We start from the raw sequence: 16,436 nt of genomic DNA on the forward strand, positions 1-16,436 counted from the left end.
AAACCCCCTCCATACCATAAAAGGAAGAGAATGCAGAGAGTTGTTGGTCACTCTGTCAGTGTGGTTTAAGATTGAGTGTGTATAGTCTAAGACTGCCCCAAAGCCATGACTCAAAAACATGCAGGTTGAGAATGCATCAACAAACAATCCAACTATTTAATCACAACAGGGAGCTTAGAAAGATAACCGTCATGTCTGACTGCAGCTTCTTTTTCAGCTCTTAAAATTTGTAAGTCTGAACAATGCAGCCTTGTCAAGTGTGTGTCCAGTTAAGAAAGTTGATGACCCTTTAGTGTCACCTTGTGTTGATGGAGTCAAAGGTAGAGGTCAGGAGATGACTTGAGGAAGTGATCTGCCTTTTTCAAACATACAAGCAGAAACCATCCCTGGAATGCATTGATCTGTTCAGGTGGCCTCTGTAGAGTCCTCCTCTGTTCCTCATCTTCCTGTCCATACAGCTCATTGTAAAGTGAAAACAGTCTTTTTGAATTAATAGCGGATTTTCTGGTGGCCAGTGAGGGAACGTTGCACACCAGGTCTTCGTTCCTTCTGATCAAAGGCTTGCCCTCAGGGGCTATAAAATAACAACCCAAGTTTTACGAACTTGTGTTGCCTCCGTTATTATGAACCGTGAAGGAGACACCTCTGGATCCCGCGACCCCCTGTTAACCGGTCGGCTAGTCTTGCTTTTGCTTATTAGTTAGGGCTCCTGGACTGTTCTAGTCTGTTCTACAGCTAAACTGAGATCAGCTAACTTAACTAGGGGTGTAAACGTATCAACTAGTTCTGTATATCAGAATCCATAAAATTAACTCCTTAATCTCTCCATGACTAAGGAAATTTCACAATTATTTAAGACTTTTAACATGTTGTGAACTTTACAGTTGCAATTTAGAAAATATTTTAAAGCTACATATATGTGCTCGCATTGCAGCACATACATGTAGCTTAAAAATATTTTCACCTCCCATCCAACCCCTTTGTCCAGGATTCTCATCATATAATACTTGGTTCTTTGGGCTGGCTTAAGGTGATTGCATTGATGGGGGATGGGACCAGACATGCCCTCTCAGGCTGGGGTGTGAACCTTGAGAGCTGGCCTGGAATTTTGTGTCCACCACCCCCTTCTTCCATCCCTACCACCCTCAGGGAGGAAATAGATTAGCCCGAGTAAAGCAGAGAGGGGGAATGGTGAACATGTGACTGTGCTGTGACATAACTAAGCCGACCACAATAAAATCTTTTTCCTTGGTTTCATGCATATGGAACCTTATCAAGCCTAAGAGGTGTCTAAGAGTGAGCAAAATGACACCTCAAAATGCTAGATCCATAAAATGAGGGAATAAATTAGGTCAAACTTGACACTAAATCCCATCCTGCAGTATAGGTTACTGATTCAGGTTCATATTACTTGTGTATACTTTTACAAACGTGACAATAACATTAATCTCATTTATGTGCTTGGCTGCATTGATTTTAATCTGTATCTCTCTTCCATATTATTTCAGAGTGAGGACTCTGATGAGGATGAGCCATGTGCCATAAGTGGCCGTTGGACTTTCCAGCGTGACAGCAAGCGTTGGTCTCGCCTGGACCAGCTGGACCTGGATGTATTCTCCCCTCCAGCTGGAGATACTGGCTCCTTCACTCCCTTTCTTTCCCAAGATGAGCGTTTTCCCAGAGGACCCCTTCTAAAGGAAGGAGTTAATGCTAGTGCTGAGAGCGTTTTAACGGATCTTAGTGAGCAGCCAGAGGTGGGATCTCTGCACAGTGCTGGTAGTGGAGGTCGAGGAGGATCCCTGAGTACCACCGTACCATCCAGTCCTGCAACAACCATCTCCAATGTTAATACAGCTACCACAACCAGGGCGAGCTCAGTTGCTAGCGTTTGCTCTTCTGGAACGTCGGGCGCCAATGAAGACTCCCTGTCTGATGGGCTCCCTTCACCACTGGAACGGGGTACCTTTGCATTTGATCTAAAACCAAGCTTGATAAGTAGTGGCGCTGAAAAAAGCACACGTTCAAGAGCAAAGAGCTTCTTGAAGCGCATGGAAAGTTTGCGGCTACGCACCAGCAGCAATGCAGCCTCCAAGCGCAAGAAGAAGGGTGTAGCTGGGCAAGGTAGGCTGGAGATCAGTGGCCCAGTGCTGAAGGAGGGTCTTGATGAAGACAAACTGAGACGCCTCAACTGTGTAGACATCGCAACTCTGGATCGCAATGCAAACCGAACCATCTCCTATTCAACGCAGACAAGCAGTGGGAGTGCAGGGAGTAGCCAGTCAGAGGCCAGCAGTGGGAGTGCTGTTAGTACGCCCAGTCCGGTCTCAAGAGCACGTAGTCACAGCACAGCAGCGGGGTCCACCAAGAGAGGTGGTATGTACCTGGAAGGCTTCGACCCATTTCATTTTGTTGTGTTGCAACCTTCGGAAGACCAAAAAGGAAAGCAGAACCTCCAGACCCAAAGTAAGAGGGTGGAGCCCAGCTCAACTGCAGAGAACAATCGACGCAACCGTCAGAGTTCAGATAATAGACGAATGGAAGAAGAAGAGACTCGAGAAGAGGAAGGAGGTGTGATCTTCTTTTATTTGCCTAAAGGCCACAAGCCTGGCACTTTTCCTAAAGCACTTGCGGATGGAGGATCCTATCGTAGTGGTGACAACAATTTAAGTCGGCGCCCACCCCGGAGGGGCTCTTCCACCTCACTAGACAGTCGATTGAGTGTCTATGATAATGTACCTTTCTCAGAAGTGGGAGATGCTGAAGACGAAGCAGAAGGAGAGGAGGAGCCAAAACTTGAGGACGTGTTGGAACAAGTCAGTGGCCTGCAGCAACTGGTCAATGCCTGGTCAGAAACAGGAACTGGGGAAGAAGAGGAGGATGAAGAGGAAGAGGAAGGGGATTCAGATTCAGCCCTTGATTCTGCATCTCCTTGTCCGTCATCCCCACTGCAGAACCACTTAGAAGAGACAGAGAACGGCAGTGACCAGGACAGCACTGGAAACCCGCTTGCAGAAAGGGATGAGACTCTCAGCTCACGTGAAAGATGTGACTCTGGTGTGGGAGCATCACTTACACGAGCCAACAGGTGAAAGTCATACAGACACTAAATGTAAAGAGTAAAAATGAGACAGGGATGTCTAATGTTTTCTTATTGGCAGTTTTACCAAAACTGTTCCTATAGTAATTTAGAGCTTTGGCAAATCTCTTTGGAAAACTTTCATGGCAATAAAGCACAGTGATTTAAGGAAAAGGGAGGGAGTGAGAGAGCATGTTAGAACAGCTCTCCTTACATAACAAGGGACTAGAAAGATACAGAATCCAAGTGGAATGTACCGCAGGAATTCTATCCCCCACCTGGTGATAGAGGCCTTGATTAATCTGTTATCTGCAGCTCATCCTCTAGCTTGTGTTTATGAGTGTATACACAATATGTGTAAGTCAAAGTTTTTTTGTGTACTTGCGAGTCAGTGTGCTGTGTTTCCATAATTCATTATGTGTGGTTCATGACTTGCAGTTTATAAACACTAATTTATATTTGTCTATAATGTCTATGCTTTGAACATTTTGTGATTGTTTGAGCTTGGTTAGGTGTAACGTTTGTGTGAATGTTTATGTTGCAGACCTCAGAAACTGCGCTGGCCAAGTTTCCAGATCTCCCACAGGCCAAGTCTATCGTCAACAGTGCTACAAGTTGGATGTCAGTCAGTTCTGCAGATGAACCTCCTCCAGAAATACAGCCTGCTCAAACTTACTGCTCTACTGGAGAGATACACACCCACCAACAAGCATGGCTTCAGCTGGTGTGTATCTATCTATCTATCTATCTATCTATCTATCTATCTATCTATCTATCTATCTATCTATCTATCTATCTATCTATCTATCTATCTATCTATCTATCTATCTATCTATCTATCTATCTATCTATCTATCTATCTATCTATCTATCTATCTATCTATCTATCTATCTGTCTGTCTGTCTGTCTGTCTGTCTGTCTGTCTGTCTGTCTGTCTGTCTGTCTGTCTGTCTGTCTGTCTGTCTGTCTGTCTGTCTGTCATACATCATGGTATTGGCAAACCTGCTATTCAGAGTCATACACACTTACAAATGCACAGACAAATACACTGTCGGTCGGAAACACAAACAACCTGCCACATGGACGTCCACACATGTGTTTGTTCCATTATATCCTGTCTGCTCAGAGCCATTGTCTGCTGTCACAATGTTTATCCTTTTGTCTGTAAGGTGGAAACAGCTTTTAGTGGCCCTTCATCTTCTAAACGTTACAATTAAATGCACAATTGTCTACACACTCATACACTTGCAAACCAGTATCCTGTCGACAAATGCTGCTCATATGTAGCCGCGTGTGCCTCCAAACACTTATGTAATATTGAAAAAAAAAAATGAAAACTGTCTTTGTTTTGTATGTATGTACTGCGTCTGTGTGACTTGAGAATAAATTGCTACTATGCAATGTTGGGAGTAAATAAATAAAAATAGCAAGACTACTTGCTAACAACCTACCGTGTATCTGTGTAACATGAAAACACCACTCCACTGTTTGTAATGTTAATTCGTAATTATATATATATACATTTTTGTGTGCTTTACAGGGCCGTTCCCAAGTTTATGAAGCGGATCAAGGTTCGAGACTATAAAGACAGGAGTGTGTTTGGTGTTCCACTGCAGGTGATAGTTCAAAGGAGCGGACAACCCCTGCCTCAGAGTATTCAGCAAGCCATGCGTTACCTACGGAGCCAATGCCTCGACCAGGTGAGAGATGACAGACGTGCACCGATGCAAGTACGCACACGTCCAAACATATGCTTCAAAGCCTACAGAAGATTTCACAAACACGTCATAGCATACCTAACTTTGGTTTGTTCAGTGGTATATTCAGTCCTCTATAGAAAAACAACAATCTAAATATGTGTTAATACAAAAATGCAAAGAGAAAATTGTTTTCAAGGTCATAACCTAGCTAAATGATCTCTATTTGAACAGCTGTTTAGTTGGATGTTCCCTGTTGTGTTGCTACATGCAACGAGGCCATATTTAAGCGCAAGACATCTGTTGTTTTCTCAACGCATATTTGAGTACAACACTCTCAGTCTACGTTTGTACATAGCAAAATATGCCAGAATGTCCTGGTTCCATATATTCACTAGTTACATATTACCAGTTAGCCACATGGTTGAAATTCCATTCCAGAGGTGTTTATGAGAGAGCAATTGATCTATGGACTCTCTCTCTCTCTTGCGCTCTCTCTCTCTCTCTCTTGCGCTCTCTCTCTCTCTCTTGCGCTCGCTCTCTCTCTCTCTCTCTCTTGCGCTCTCTCTCTCTCTCTCTCTCTCTCTCTCTCTCTCTCTCTCTCTCTCTCTCTCTTGCGCTCTCTCTCTCTCTTGCGCTCTCTCTCTCTCTTGCTCTCTCTCTCTCTCTCTCTCTCTCTCTCTCTCTCTCTCTCTCTCTCTCTCTCTCTCTCTCTCTCTCAGGCTTCATAACTGAGTTATGTAAGAAGCAGTAAGTAGTTAGTTTTCCTAGAGATGTCTTTCCTGTATTAGGAAAACTCACGGTCACGGTGGTAATCCATCTATTTAGCTGTCAGTTTTGATAAAGAAAGAGAGCATTCATGTGAATAAGGGAAGATAATTTAAAATGCCCGCATTTAAAGAAATTTTGCATTTCAGTAGCAACTTAAAAACATATTTTATACTAAACGTCTAACCTATCTTTCTTTACAGGTGGGGTTGTTTAGGAAATCAGGGGTGAAGTCACGTATCCAAGCCCTTCGCCAAATGAACGAATCGTGTGGTGCTGGTGGGGGCGGAGTCAACTATGAGGGCCAGTCGGCTTATGACGTGGCCGACATGCTAAAGCAGTATTTTCGAGACCTTCCAGAGCCTCTGCTTACCAGCAAACTGTCTGAAACCTTTCTGCAAATATATCAGTGTAAGAACTTGCATAGAAATCGTTTTTTTTTTTTTTTTGTAAAAGACCACACACTTGCACAGACATATGCCTGTACAAAATATACTAACACACATTGATACCGTAGCTTTTGAAACAAGAACTCAAACATTAAAAGAGCAAGGCATTTCATAACCAGAACTGACAACTACACAATGACTGTACTATACTGTAGATGCTCGTTCTTGGATGGGTGAAGAAATCTAAACAAGTTCAGGAAATAGCTGTCAGATGTCACATATAAATCAGGATGTGAATCAGTGCCAGCACCAAGTTGTAACTCACAAGCGGTCTAGTGTGTACTTACCACAGGTATTTCACAGCACACAAACTCTCTAATATGCGTGTGTGCTCACCTCAAATATCAGAATCTTGAACAACTCCAAACACGTACAGCACTCTGGTAAACCATCCATAAATTAGTCTGTAGATGATGCCAAGGTACATGTATTTAAAAATTGTGCCTGGTTTGGAGCCAGAACAATTTTCCATTAATTTATTTCATTTTATAGTTATCCGTGTTTCGTTCAGAAAATGTAACGAGAATATAATACAATTTTATAGACTTCTCTAATGTGATTTACGAGGTCTGTCGGTCATGTGTCAAAAATTCACAGTGATTATTCCATTTGTAGTAAACAGAACATGATATTATATAGATACTGTGAGATTATGGTACATTGTTCTTGCTTGGACAGGCCACAATAAGCAGCATTATAAATCCAGTCTTTCAGGAAAACAGCTTGATTAAAGTGGTCTGTTACCCCAACCACAATTACGAAGAAAACAACCAGCACAAATATGTCCTCTCAAAGACTATATTTGACCCCAACCACAAGAGAGGCCTCAATCCCACACAGAAAAGCAAGGGTTTGTGTGTGCCTGTTTTGTGTTCACACAGGGTCTTTCATTCCCAAGGGTGAAAATAACAGACATCATCTGACGGACACTCACACAACTCCATACATGACATTTCAGTTCACGTCAATACGTCCTTTGCTGTTCAAAAGCCTTTTTTTTATCAGTGGCTTATTACAACACTTTGCAGATATGCTAGATATAGAGATTGTGTGGTTTGAGTGTGCTATATTCTTCTGTCAGTCTAGTTGGTTTATATTGTTGATTGATTCTGAAGTTTGAACACCACTCCCTGATCTGGACTAACTCCCTTCCTTCCTTCCTTCTCCGAATGACATAATGAAAAAGTTGTGGCAGTATTGATTGTATTAACTTATGGTATTATATTTTTTGATTAAAATATGAAAAAAAAAAAAATGATGGTACAAAATGTAAATATTTAAATATTAAAAATAATAATAAAAAAAATACAGATAATAAAAAAATATATAAAATATAAATATAAATTACGTATATAAATATAATACATAATTTGAATTAAATAAACAAATATTATATACATAAATAATATAAAATGTAAAAAATATACCACTAGTATTACTGTTTTAGACATGGTTTATCATGAGTTTTGTCATGTTTATACCATGTGTATATTTGCTTGGAATGCAAAGAATATCATGAACATATCTGCACCGATGCACTGCCACAGTACTTTTTGTGTGTATCTTAGGCCTGTTTACAGCTGGTATTAAGATGCAATTTGGTAAATGGGATCACAAGTAGACAAGTTTCCACCGTTTCCACCTGTTGTTTTAATCTGTCTCTTTTGTCCACGTTCTGTCCTGATTTTTTTCAAGGGGAAAGGATCTAAAGAGGAAGAGAGATCCATAGAGGAAGGGTAAATATATGGGCTTTTTTAGATCTTTTGATCTAATGGATAAAATAAGCTCATGCAATTTGCATATGAACGTGCCCAGAGATGACTTTTGTTTCGGCTCTGACAGCCACAAGAACATGTCAAACACCGAAGTGCATGGTAGAAATCAGGAACACTGAAGTTTTTTGTCTTTAAACCAAATTTCAGCCAACAAATCCCGTCTGGCTAGCAAGCTTCCCATAATCTTTACACATCGTCTTTTGTGGCTGTTCGAATGCATTTGACCAAATGAGCGTTTAAACTAAGCAATCCAGTCTAATGCGTTTTCCGACAACCTTTGGAAGTGGACAAACTCAACTTTTTAGACCCCGTTTACACCTTTAGCATCATCCATTAGTGATCCGATGGAACAAAACGCATCTTACGAAGTGTAAACAGGGCCTTATACATTGTGTTCGGAGTAAACTAATGAAACAACTCTGTCGGTTTTTAGATGTTCCCAAAGAGCAGCGTCTGCAGGCAGTGAGGGCCGCTGTGTTGCTTTTACCGGACGAGAACCGCGAGGCCCTGCAGACTTTGTTGTGCTTCCTGAGTGATGTAACAGCCAGTGTGGGTGAAAACCAGATGACCTGCACTAACCTGGCCGTGTGTTTGGCACCTTCTCTCTTCCACCTCAACACACTGCGGAGAGAGAGCTCCTCACCCAGGTGCGTGTGTATTTAGTCTGTTAACAGACTTCACACAGATCTGCTCATCTTTTTAATTGCAAACTTCCATCATATTTGGTATACGACTACTTCAAACCCTTAACCCATGCAATTATACTCTATCTCGCTTGAATAACCTGCCTACAAAAACAGGAAACTAGGGAAGAATAGGTAAAAAAAAGAGATGACTTGCGTAAGCTTTGAATGCCTGCTGCACTTAAGAATGTAGCATTCCATTTTAGCCGTCACACCGAGATTAGATAAGTTCTTGCATCAAACATCTTTTTTACTTTATCTGTTTAGCTCTTTTAATAAGTTTTCCTTATCACAGGGTCATGAACAGAAAGAACACCTTGGGAAAACCAGACCAAAGGGACTTGAACGAGAACCTGGCGGCCACACATGGCTTGGCGCATATGATACAGGAGTGCAGAAAACTCTTCTTGGTGAGCATGACTTTATCTCTTAAGTGCATTCGTCCAACATAAACACGCGAACACGCATGTTTTAAGAAAAAAGCAGACAAAACTTTCATCTCTCACGCACATCAATGTTCTCAAAGCTGTGTCGGTATCAGTTTAAAACTGGTGGTCTTATCACTCTGCACCAGATGTGTCTCTCTGTCATGTGCTGCTCAGGTACTAAGACAAATGCACGCTCGCGCTACAGCATGGCAACACATCTGCTACCAAAACTCCTGAATTTATTTAAAAAGATTTATGTAGTTGTTACGCACTGAACAATCCCTTAATTGCCCACACAAATACTCATAAACATATATATACACACACACACACACACACACATATATATATATATATATTAATCGATTAATCCCATCCAAAATAAAAGTTTGTATTTCAATAATATGTGTACCATATGTACAGTGTATATATTAAAAATATACGAATGCATGTATTTAATAAAAACTGCTATATTTATATAATAATTATAATTAATAAATAGTTTTAATAAATAAATGATAATAAATAAATATATAATATTTATAAATGTGTGTATACATACATACATACATGTTAATATAGCACGCTTATTAAATACATGCATATGTGTATTTTTTATACTGTATACACACTGTACACACATATATGTTTTCCTTGCAGTGGGAATTGTAGAAAACTTAAATAAATAAGTAAATAAATAGCTAACCTCTGGTAGCAATTTGTATCACATATTAACAGCAGGTTAATCTCAAATATTTTTGCAACGTATACACATACAGTACATAGACTCACTTTCCCTTGTAGTACCTATTTTGAGGTCAGAAAGGAAGTTTTTAGCTGGATAATATATGAAAAGTCATGTCATTAAAAGACAAATAATGAAAGTCAGAAAAGGTTGAAAAACAGAAGAAATTCAATTTAGCGTCTGTATGAAAAATGAGGTCCACAAAGCAGCATTGTCTTGTAATGTTAGCCGATACACTTGCACAATTGTCAAACCATGTGCTACTGCTTTCCCTGAACAGATCATAACAAACTCTTTTATTAGATTAAGCTGATTATGTGGAGCCATTAACATAAGAAAATAACTCAATTTACGTCAATTAGCAGAAGTTATTTTCTTCTGAATGGGCTATTTATAGAGAGCAGATAATTCAGAGAGAGTAACAGAAAGATAGCATCTTGTATTAAAGGTCTTCCGCTCCTAAATCTGATGAGGAAGGTCTGGCCGCCCTGTATCCATCATAGTAATGCTTTTTGCTGTACGCAGATAACTAGTTTATCTCAACAAATGCTGGAAAGGGACAAGAACCAACATCATCAGTCAGGCAGGAAAAGGACAGAGAGCAGGACAGGACACGCACAATAACACTCGCAGGGGATAAGGGCAGAACGCTGGACAACACACACACACAAACAGGATGAGCCACTTCCAGTTACAAATGAATCAATTTTTTCACTTCTCTTCTCTTCCTTTCACATTCATTTCACTCACACCAAGAGCAGTTTTAATCTTCTGATTTAGTATAATAGGTAGCCACGACCTTTAAGTATTTGAGGCTGTGACAACTAGTATACAACGATGTAAAACAAAGTATTAAAGATTAATATAGTACATTTTACAAGAAAATATGTAACGCTTTATTTTAAGGTGACATTGTCACATTTACTTATAAGTAAATTATGCATACTTACAAGTAACAAACCATAAACCAAACTAAAACCCTAACCGTAACTCTAATTAAACGAGGTTAATTAATGATACTCAGTATTTATTTAAGTACAATGTAATTATCACCTTAAAATAAAGTGTAGCCGAAAATATTTAAAATTTCACATTTAATTCACTGTGCTACTTCCTGTTTCTTTGTAATCGTTTGTGAAATTGACTTTGAAGTAAAAATAGTTTCTACACCAACTTTTTTTTTTTTTTTTTACTGTACAACCATATTATCATGATTTGTCATGGGTAATGTAATATTGCGCTTATGCTAATGTTAATTTGCATCTAATTACAAGATTCTCTTTTAATTAATTTTGTTCTCTAAAGGTCCCTGCTGAAAATACTAACTTGTATATGTTGTGTTTTGTCAGCTGGACCTTAAATGACCCAAATTGTTGACCCTAAATGATTGCTGGTGTGCTGGTTTCAACATCGGGCTATGACTAACTTAACTAGCAAGATGTATTTCATCATCAGCATGAAGATCATGCTGGTGAACATTATGGTTATGCTGGCCTACCAGCGCCAAACCGAGTTGGACCAGCATGAAAAAGGGATTTATTCGTTTTTTTACTACCTTGTTTTTCTTTCAGATCCCTGAAGAGATGTCACGCTGTAGGAACTCTTACGTGGAGCAGGGCTTGAGTCCCATGCGGATGGAGGTGTTGGTGGAAGACTGTGGTTCCTGTAGCTACCAAAGTCTGCTCAAAGACAGTGTCGACGCCCTGCTTAAAGAAGCCAAGGACAAATTCAAAGGTTATGACAGCTGCTCGACTCCTGAGAACGCTGAACTCGCATATAAGAAGGTAAGATTAACACCCTATTCAAGACACTTGGACACTATTTCCCATTCCATGTGCAATCTCTCTTCCTTCCTTTGCTAATTGTCTTGCCTGTGCCTAATGGAAAAGCTGTCTTTTTCCCTTACATAACTTTTCTCATGTGAAAGTGTCTTTTCCCAGCTCTGTTTTGGCCTAGAGCCCACCATGACATCAGTCTGTTCTAGCGCTTCACAACTACCAAATCGCACTCGTGTTCACAGAGTTCCCTCAGCTTGGACAGTATTTCAAGTACCCTTAAAGCAGGAGTATCCAATCTTGCTCTTGGAGGAACACTACTCTACAACATTAAGCTCAAATCCTAATTAAACACATCTTACCAGTTAATCAAGATCTTTAGGATTAATAAAAACTTCCAGGCAAGTGTGTTGGGACACGTCGGAGCTAAATTCTGAAGGACGTTGACTCTCCAGGAGCAAGATTGGACACCCTTGCCATGAAGCAGTACAGAATCCTCTGAGCTACCCATACAATTGACCTATCGGTAAGCCCCGCCCCCCTTAGTTAATGTTGCTTACTTGGACAAACAAACGGATTTGCTATGTCTTACAATGACAGCTGTCAGTGTGAAAACCATAGGTGAAAACCTCATCCCAAGATGTTTTTGGAAACAAAATGTAGCGTATACCCCGTCTGATTGATGACTACAATTTACTGATGGTTTATGAAGTTTATTACATCGTTTTCCACTCCAAAAAAATCACCGTAAGAGCTAAACAAACAAAGAGTGCGCATTAAAGTCTCATTCACAAATTCTCTCTCTCTCTCTCTCTCTCTCTCTCTCTCTCTCTCTCTCTCTCTCTCTCATTATCATTAACATACACAGCAAATTACACATAAACACTCATACAACTAACAATATAAAAGCATACAGACCATGTGCCTTTTCGTGGGTGCAGTTTATAACTGGTAAACCTGTATCTGCAAAACAACTCCGATAAACTGAGTGTGAGCTCTCCCTTTCACTACCCGTAAACTATAATACCCATCAAAATAGGAGTCCCTAAAAATATAGTAAGGCAGATAATGTAGACCTTAAATATATTTAAACTTACAGAAATATAAAAAAATGTTTACAAAAACAGACTGAAATAAAAAAGAATATGAGGAAAGGCGATCACAGGTGACAACATCCAGCATCAACACTGTTCCTGTACCACAGGGTTAGGTTACATTCATTTACATGTAACCATCTTAATATGGAGAGACGCACTGAGATATAGACCATCGTTTGTGTTTTTGATTTAATTTACGTTACATGACATGAGAACAGTTGGTTACCTATCACTAACGTTAATCGCAACTTAATGAGAGTATGACAACCAAAAAAAATTCTCTCAGGAAATAATCTACAGTACCCCAGGAACATAATTTTACAATTTCTGTAGCAGAAACACCATCAAACTGATGAGAGCATCAGATTTTCCAATGTTTCTCTATAGCGCTGAAACCTAAAGATGTCCGAGTTCCGGCGTCCGTGCAACTGATGCTCAGCTGCTATTGGCTCATCTGCGTTCGAGGGGAGGGCCTTACCGATAGGTCAATTGAACATCATCTTGGATGAAATCACAGCTAGGACCCCAGTAATATCAGGCTAGTCAAGTACTGCGATTATTGTGCCGGAACCGTTAATGACCGTTATCATCTTTCACGACAGGTTCAGGATGGGTCCTCTTTACGGCAGTGGAAAGTGTGCGTGGACGTGCCTGCGCCAGCTGAGGACGTCTTGCAGCGGATTCTGCGGGAGCAGGAGCACTGGGATGAGGACCTGTTAGAGTGCAGGACTGTGGAAACACTAGAGCATAACACAGAAGTCTACCAGTACGTCAGGAACTCCATGGCGCCCCATCCGCCAAGAGACCACGTGGTGCTCAGGTGATTAGAAACAAAGTCTTCTTACCTAAAGATTTTCATGCTACTATTCTATTGTTCTACTTTCACTTCAAATCTGAAGATTTCTTTGGGGCTCATAAAATTCCTATGCATTTGTTTGTTTCTTTTCAGGTCGTGGGTGACAGACTTGCCCAAGGGAGTGTGTGCGTTGGTGTGTGTGTCGGTGGATCATGAGAGTGCAGCGGTGCTGGGTGTTCGTGCTAACGTTCTGACCTCCCGCTATTACATCGAACCCTGCGGAGCCAACAAGAGCCGTCTCACACACATATCCAGAATAGACTCCAGGTAAGAGCTGCACAGGTGTCTCAATATGTTCTCAGAACAAATACATTCTATATTTCATTTTTTATTTAACATTTTAGTTCCATTTTAATCCAATTATTAGGATTCCTAACACTTTTATGTTGTTATTCTATTGTTATATTGGTAATAATTAATAAATACATTATTTTTAATGCTATAATTACACAATTGAAAAAATAAAAGTGTGTTAATATAAGTTAAATATTTCAATTATAAATATGATATATATCTTTTAAAAAGTAACCTTTATTATTATAAATGTATTTATTTAATTTGTTGTATTATATTATTAATAATTACTTATTTATAATAATTCGATTTTTATTTTGATAAAAAAATCTAATAATTATGTAATATAAGTATGGAAATGAAATATTAAAATGACATTTATAATATATATTATTTTTATTTTGTATTTAAATGTATAAACAAATATAAAAACATTATTTTTTGCATTTATTTATTTATTTATTTATTTTAATTATTAAATTAAATATATATATATATATATATATATATATATATATATATATATATATATAAACACATACATACATATATATAATTTTATTTATATAATGAGGTACAAATGTACAAATGAGGGTACAAATGAGGTATAATATAATGAGGTACAAATGTCTTCACTCACATAATTTTTTTCTGTGATTTTAGGGGTCGTTGCCCTGAATGGTACAATAAGCTGTATGGTCACCTGTGTGCTGCAGAGGTGGTGAGGATACGAGACTCCTTCACCTGCCTGGACAAATGAACACACACACACACACACACACACACACACACACACACACACACACACCTGGTGTGTACTTTGACGTTTCATTTCACCTCTCAACGAACTCACATTAGAGAGGTAGATGATCTAAGTCCTTAGATGATACGGACTGACAACTGTGCCGAAAACAACAAGCTACATAGGTCAAAGGTCTTGCCATTTGGATTGCCATCAAATGACGCGCCTGAAAGACTGGAAATAGGCGTTTCCTGCTGCTATGACATTATCATCCTTGACGTCACAACAGTTGAGCTTGTTACTGAATATGTCATAGGGTGACTACATGAAATGGGGGGTGCTTTTGCTTCTGAGAAGCAAGTATGTGTGTGTGTATTTTTGAATGACTGTGGAAGTGAGCATATGTATAGTATGTCTGATGTTTATGTGTGTGTGTGTTGACAAATGAGACATATTCCATGCACGGGCACTCGCTGCAATACAGTGTTTATACCCATTCATGTGTGCATCACTGTTACATAGTATCTGCAAAGCTGTGTACAGTGCTTTCCTTAGAGAATGGACAGATGGATGAATGGATGGACATGACGTGTTTGTAGACAAGACAGAAGGTGGTGGCTGGCACACCTTTGAAAGGAAGACAGAAAATGTGTGATAGAGGAAAAGACTAGTGTATGTAGACACTTAAACAGCACAGAGGGTTCCAACAGCACCAAAACCAAAGCTGAGACCAATAAACAGATGGACCAATTCTTCAGACTCTAAAGAAGAACATTAATACAGTTTACTCACCCCAAGGCCCGTGATTGGTCGAGGTCAGTGCTGCAAACCAATAAAATGCATGTGAGCTCAACGGTCTTGAAAGGATCACTGAAAGAATAGGAAAAGCTTTTTTGTTTGGGTTGGATGTTCAGGTTTGATTATAGGGGCTACCGAGCCAGCAATTTTGTCAGAGGATGGTAGAGAATGTATGAGGAGAAGTGATGTATGTTTGTTTGTCAGTGTTAACCAGAAATGAAGTAAAAGTCTAAAATAGTAACCAAGCTTGCATTTACACTTAAATATAACCAGGCCTGCGGTCACACGGCAGATCAGAGCAGGAGTGCTGGAATCACCCAACAGAGTTCTTTCTGCCGTGATGGTTCGGATGAGTCCAGTATTCCAATTGAAGTGCTTTATGACTGTCGGTCTGGGTTTGATGTGTCGATTTATTACTACTTACGTGCCTGTCCACGGCGGTGTACCATAAATGTGTGTAAATTAAACGTATGCTGCCAAACCGAGAATAACGCATGACAATGACAGTTAATTTAAACTTCTCTGTATTTATATCACTCATATCGTGTTTTTGTATGTATCTTATTTTATTGTAAATGTTACACTCTAAGTTACAGAACTGAGAAAAAGTTGTTTATCTTTTTTATTATTAATGTTATTTCTGTACAGATTAATCATGGTCAAAATGCACTATTAAATGTATTAAAACAGCATGAATGGTGATCGAGTTTCATGAATAGTTTTATTTTTTTATATAGTTGTGTTCAGCACTTTCCTTCACCTAAAATAATTATTTAAAAAAAGTAAAACCGGGCCATGTTCAAAAGCATGTGAGGTCCAACACATTATATATATGTTAACATAGATAGATAGACAACATCTATCTATCTATCTATCTATCTATCTATCTATCTATCTATCTATCTATCTATCTATCTATCTATCTATCTATCTATCTATCTATCTATCTATCTATCTATCTATCTATCTATCTATCTATCTATATCTATATATCTATATATATATATAGATATATATATATATATATATATATATATATATCTGCAGTTCATCCAGAGTGATCATGGGCCTCTTGGCTGCATCTCTGATCTATCTTCTCTGAGCTGAAAGTTTAGAGGGACGGCCAGGTCTTGGTAGATTTGCGGTGGTCTGATACTCCTTCCATTTCAATATTATCGCTTGCACAGTGCTCCTTGAGATGTTTAAAGCTTGGGAAATCTTTTTGTATCCAAATCCGGCTTTAAACTTCTCC

At 39.2% G+C, this 16,436-nt stretch overlaps 1 protein-coding gene across 3 annotated transcripts in view; it reads left to right on the forward strand.

Moving 5' to 3' along the window:
- The window catches only part of dlc1 (DLC1 Rho GTPase activating protein), a 111,780-nt gene extending 95,906 nt beyond the window's left edge, over positions 1-15,874 (forward strand). For all 3 annotated transcript variants that reach the window (XM_067441935.1, XM_067441933.1, XM_067441934.1), the window contains 10 exons: positions 1,509-3,085; positions 3,621-3,800; positions 4,618-4,777; positions 5,746-5,953; positions 8,200-8,413; positions 8,745-8,859; positions 11,194-11,406; positions 13,097-13,314; positions 13,444-13,617; positions 14,308-15,874. In XM_067441935.1, the coding sequence (XP_067298036.1) occupies positions 1,509-3,085; positions 3,621-3,800; positions 4,618-4,777; positions 5,746-5,953; positions 8,200-8,413; positions 8,745-8,859; positions 11,194-11,406; positions 13,097-13,314; positions 13,444-13,617; positions 14,308-14,404 (3,156 nt within the window). In that variant the 3' untranslated portion in view covers positions 14,405-15,874. The remainder of the gene's footprint in view (positions 1-1,508; positions 3,086-3,620; positions 3,801-4,617; positions 4,778-5,745; positions 5,954-8,199; positions 8,414-8,744; positions 8,860-11,193; positions 11,407-13,096; positions 13,315-13,443; positions 13,618-14,307) is intronic.
- The last annotated feature ends 562 nt before the right edge of the window (positions 15,875-16,436 follow it).

This window comes from Pseudorasbora parva, chromosome 4 (assembly GCF_024679245.1).
Source record: "Pseudorasbora parva isolate DD20220531a chromosome 4, ASM2467924v1, whole genome shotgun sequence".
Taxonomy (NCBI): Eukaryota; Metazoa; Chordata; class Actinopteri; order Cypriniformes; family Gobionidae; genus Pseudorasbora; species Pseudorasbora parva.